This window comes from Hibiscus syriacus, unplaced genomic scaffold (assembly GCF_006381635.1).
Source record: "Hibiscus syriacus cultivar Baekdansim isolate YM2019G1 unplaced genomic scaffold, ASM638163v2 tig00003715_pilon, whole genome shotgun sequence".
Classification (NCBI taxonomy): Eukaryota; Viridiplantae; Streptophyta; class Magnoliopsida; order Malvales; family Malvaceae; genus Hibiscus; species Hibiscus syriacus.
Window position 1 is genome coordinate 1,195,290 of NW_024061980.1, and position 4,486 is coordinate 1,199,775.

The 4,486-nt window shown below is 32.3% G+C and overlaps 1 protein-coding gene across 1 annotated transcript; it reads right to left on the reverse strand.

Annotated features, from left to right (window-relative positions):
• Positions 1-3,374: 3,374 nt before the first annotated feature.
• On the reverse strand, positions 3,375-3,906 carry LOC120180310 (tropinone reductase homolog At5g06060-like). The gene is made up of 3 exons (XM_039185665.1): positions 3,882-3,906; positions 3,700-3,806; positions 3,375-3,587 (listed from the first exon to the last, which is right to left on the reverse strand). The coding sequence occupies exons 1-3, from the start codon at positions 3,898-3,900 to the stop codon at positions 3,393-3,395; spliced, it is 321 nt and encodes a 106-aa protein (XP_039041596.1). The 5' UTR covers positions 3,901-3,906; the 3' UTR covers positions 3,375-3,392.
• Between the last annotated feature and the right edge of the window lie 580 nt (positions 3,907-4,486).

The following is a 4,486-nucleotide window of genomic DNA, read 5'->3' on the forward strand; positions in this document are numbered from 1 at the left end:
GCTTCACAGCTTAGCTATTCTTTTGGTTACCCTTTTATGTACGAGGTCTCTCGACAATTTTTTTTTTAATTAAACGATATTAAATTGATTATCACTTGAATTAATCCGTTTACACACCTCATCAATTTTGAATTATTTTTCAATGTACGTCGTATGAAACACACACTTTAGGCATCCGGGGCTTTGTTTTTATATTTGTCGCCCAAGGAACTAAATATAAATAAATAAATGATTTGGTGTTTTGCCACATGCCAATTCTTTTCTCTTGCTGAAGTGCACTTCTTTGAGGGGGGGTTTTCTCTGCTTTTCAGCGATGAAATTCAGGAGTTTTTGTTTTTGCATCCCAGGATCAAAGAACGGAGCCAAGCAAGAAGATTCAGATAGTTCTTCTAACAAAGCAAAATCCCATGAAAAATCTGATAAAAGTGGGGAAAAGAAGGGAGATGTCGATGATGCTGGAATGACTGCTGTAGCGGGGGGTGCTACTACAGGAAATGCCTCCACCGCGGAATGAAGCGGCGGCTGCTGTAGCCCGACACCATTTGAAAAAACAGCCGGTTTGGGTTCTTGGCCTTTTTCTTGTCATATTGATTTCATAATCTTTCTTTTATCTTGTAAGCAAAGAGATGGACGAGTTGTTCTAGTTTTGTTTTATCTTTTTCATCTCTGTATTTTTCTTTTTCTGGTGTCTTGAGTTGATTGAGATTACTTGTTTTCATCTACCTTTGAACGTGTAATACTTCTTGTTTTAATTTCCAAATAAGATTCACAATCATTTGAATTCTTTCTTCTTCCCGGGGGTAGACCAAACACATTATTTAAAATACTTTATAAAAAAAATAGATGTACATACATATGCATGGTGTTCATGATGTGCAGGGACGAGTCGACAGATTAATTAGGGGTCGACATTAAATTATATTTTTTTGGAGGGACCAAAGGGTAGTTTTATCATTTTCCCAACGTAAAAAAATTTCAAATTATTAAGGGTTTTTAATGCGATATTCCCAATTTTGGGCCAAATCCACTACCTTCCTCTGATCTTGGGCAAGTCCAAATATACAGAGGCTTGTTTTTGGTAGGTTCCTTTTTATAGAAACTTGTCGGTTAAAATAGATGGATATAAAACAAACAAGGACCATAAGTGTCGAGTTCCATCATCCACACTATTAACAAAACCCTAAAATACAATAACGATTTAAAAAGAGACATGTCGAATATGTAGATATTTATTTTTGTTTAGTTACAAAACAAACCCATAAATTATTATAAAGCGATCAGTAAGTTCAATTGTGTCAAAAGCCCATGTATTAACCCAAGCAGTTAGGCTTCTCAACTTCTCTTCAAGCGTTGCACAACTAGAGCCGTATGATCTAGATCCACTCGACGGTCCAGATCAAGATTAGTTTAAGGTTTTCATGAATTTGAAGATAGGATACGCTCAGCCACACATCACCCATTCGATCTGGTTTTGGATTCAACTGTCCATCATCACTAAAATTAGGGTTTTACCCTAATCTCCAACAACGCCGCTCGTTCTCTAGATTTCTCCAAAAGCTTCGCGCATGTAACGCACGCGAGTCTTTCTGGTTGCTCCAATCGCCATAAATATCCTCGAGTTCCCACTCGCCCATATGTGGTCTTCCTTGCCACCTCAGCTGTACCAGAAGTTATCAGAATGAGCTTTTACCCCTCTCCCCATAGTAACAGTAACAAAGGGGAGGGTATTTTCATGTCACGAGATGACCTGCAAGAGGGAAAAAAAAAGACTTAGAAGATTTATTTTTATATCCGATTAATTATATGGGAAATCACTTACGTTTAGGTTTTTGTCTACTTTTAGTCATTAATTTAAAAAAAATTAAGAAATTGTCACTTTCGTTTCTATTTAATTAAGGCGTGACCACCCGAGTTAATTGTCATTAACAATAATTAAATATTTTGATATAATCACATATTTGGTCTATGTTATTTAGATATTCTCTCAATTTAGTATCACTTTTAATAAAATAAAAATAAATTTAATCATATTTTACAACTCGGAGTTGACTTAGAACTTTTTCGAGTCAAGTCGAGTTAAATTTTTCGAGTTTCTATTTAAATTTAATTATAAATATTTATGATATTATTTGATTCTAATTTAAATGATATTTTATAATCATATACAATACATGTGTATTTCTTTATATTTTTTTTCTTCATATGTGATATACATTTATGAAACAAAGTGGAGAGACACAACTCAAAAATCAATTCACTAATTACTAAAATTTTCAAGTTATTCGAGTAAAGTTTTCAAGAGTCGAGTTGAAAAAATCGGTTCTTCGAGTCGAATTTCGCTCACCCCTAATACCACATGTCATTATTCGATTGGAGGATTAACTTTCATAAACTCAACTCAACTTAAAAAAGTTTCAAGTTCAAATTGAGTTATAAAATACAATTCGGATAACTTGAAAATTTTAATAATTAGTGGACTGATTTTCAAGTTTAAGTTGAGTCTCTCGACTTTGTATAATAAATGTATACCACATATGGAAAAAATATGAAGAAATACATATGTATTGTATATGGTTATAAAAGATCATTTAAATTGAAATAAAATAATATCATAAATATTTATAATTAAATTTAAACAGAAACTCAAAAATTTGATTCGACTCGAGAAAAATTCTAAGACAACTCCGAGTTATAAAATAGGACTCGTCAACTCGCATAACTCGAAATTTTTTGACTCAACTCGACTCAGCTCGGTCGAACGCTCACCCCTACGTGACACAACATGTGACATCATTCGATTGGAGGATTAAATTTATTTTAATTTATTAAAGTATGACTAAATTAAGATAATATATAAATAACAAGAACCAAATGTGTGATTATTAACTACTGCTAATGGTAGTTAACATGGGATGACCACATCTTAATTAAATAAAAACGAAAGTAACCACATCTTAATTAACTAAAAACGAAAGTGACCATAACTTTTGTGTTTTGAAATCAATGATCAAAAGTGGATAAAATATAAACACAAGTGATTTTTCATGTAGTTATCCATTTTATTTTTGAGCGGTCAATCACATCGTAATCAAAGACTGATGGCGATTTCACGAATCGATTTTATTATTTTTTTAATTTAAGTCCCAAATTATTCGAGTTCACTTTTTAAAAAATCTCATTTTTAATCGACACTGATTTAAAAATAACGTCTCGACAAAATGAAATAAATTTTTATCATAATTGTCACATTCTAATAAGATGTTACCTGCCTAGATAATGAATAAAAAGTTGGACAAAATCCGTCATCAGTTATTTTATTTTATTCAATGAGGATGAAACAGCATTAACAAAACCTAGCAACCAGCAGAGTGTTTAATTATCTAGTTTAGTTTTCAAAGGTCGGATCTTGGGAAGAAAAACCCATTTGCTGTCAACCCACCATCAGCACAAATAATTTGTCCCGTTATGAAAGATGATGCTGGAAGGCAAAGGAATGCTACCAAATGGGCAACCTCTTCTGGTTCTCCAAGTCTCCCCATTGGTGTCCGAGAGATTACTGCTTCCACGAACTTACTGCTACTCAAAACCTGCAAACAAAAACCACTTCTCATTCCATATATTCATACATGTATATGTATGTATGTATGTATGTACATATGTATGTATGTATATATGTATACTGAATAATTAAGACATTACTGGTTCGGTAAGTGGGGTTCTAATGAACCATGGAGCAACACAGTTGGTCCTGATGTTGTATTTTGCCCATTCACATGCCAGTTCCTTTGTCAATTCGTTCATTGCTCCTGTTTAAACAAATTTCTAATTACAGATACAGGGTATTAATTCAACTAGGATATATTTTTAGTCAGTCTATTTACCTTTTGTTGATCCATACATAAATCCAACATTGATTGACCGTCGTTTTGTTATCAAAATAATTCATGACTTCTTAATAAATAAAAATGAAAATGTAGTATAGAGAAGCAGGGTCAATCCACATGGACTGTGGTATTTCCGATTTAATAAAACTCTTTCTTGATTTTAAAAAAAGATAGAATTCCAGATGAAGTTGAAAAGATATATTAAAAAAATATATAATAATAAATATTAATAGTAATAAATATAAAAGGGAGATTTTTTTTAAAAGTTGTGGTTAAGAAAATAAGAATTAAATAAAAGAAAAAAATTATTAAATAAACAAATTAAAGAGATTAAGATAAAGAGAAACTTATTGTGAAAGCAGCCTCAGACTTCAGCTTCGCCTCAAATTTCACGGATCATCGAAACAAATTTTTACTTCATGATTCACGTAAGCTTACAAGAACAATTCTTTGCTGCCAACTCGGATTGTGTCTTTTCAACAACAACTGATTCTGATCTTAGTTTCCTCTTAACAAACAATTTTGCTAAGTGTGTTATCGGGAAGTTGAATATGCTTCAATAAGCAAATCTTTCTTCAAACATTAACCATAACAATATCCGG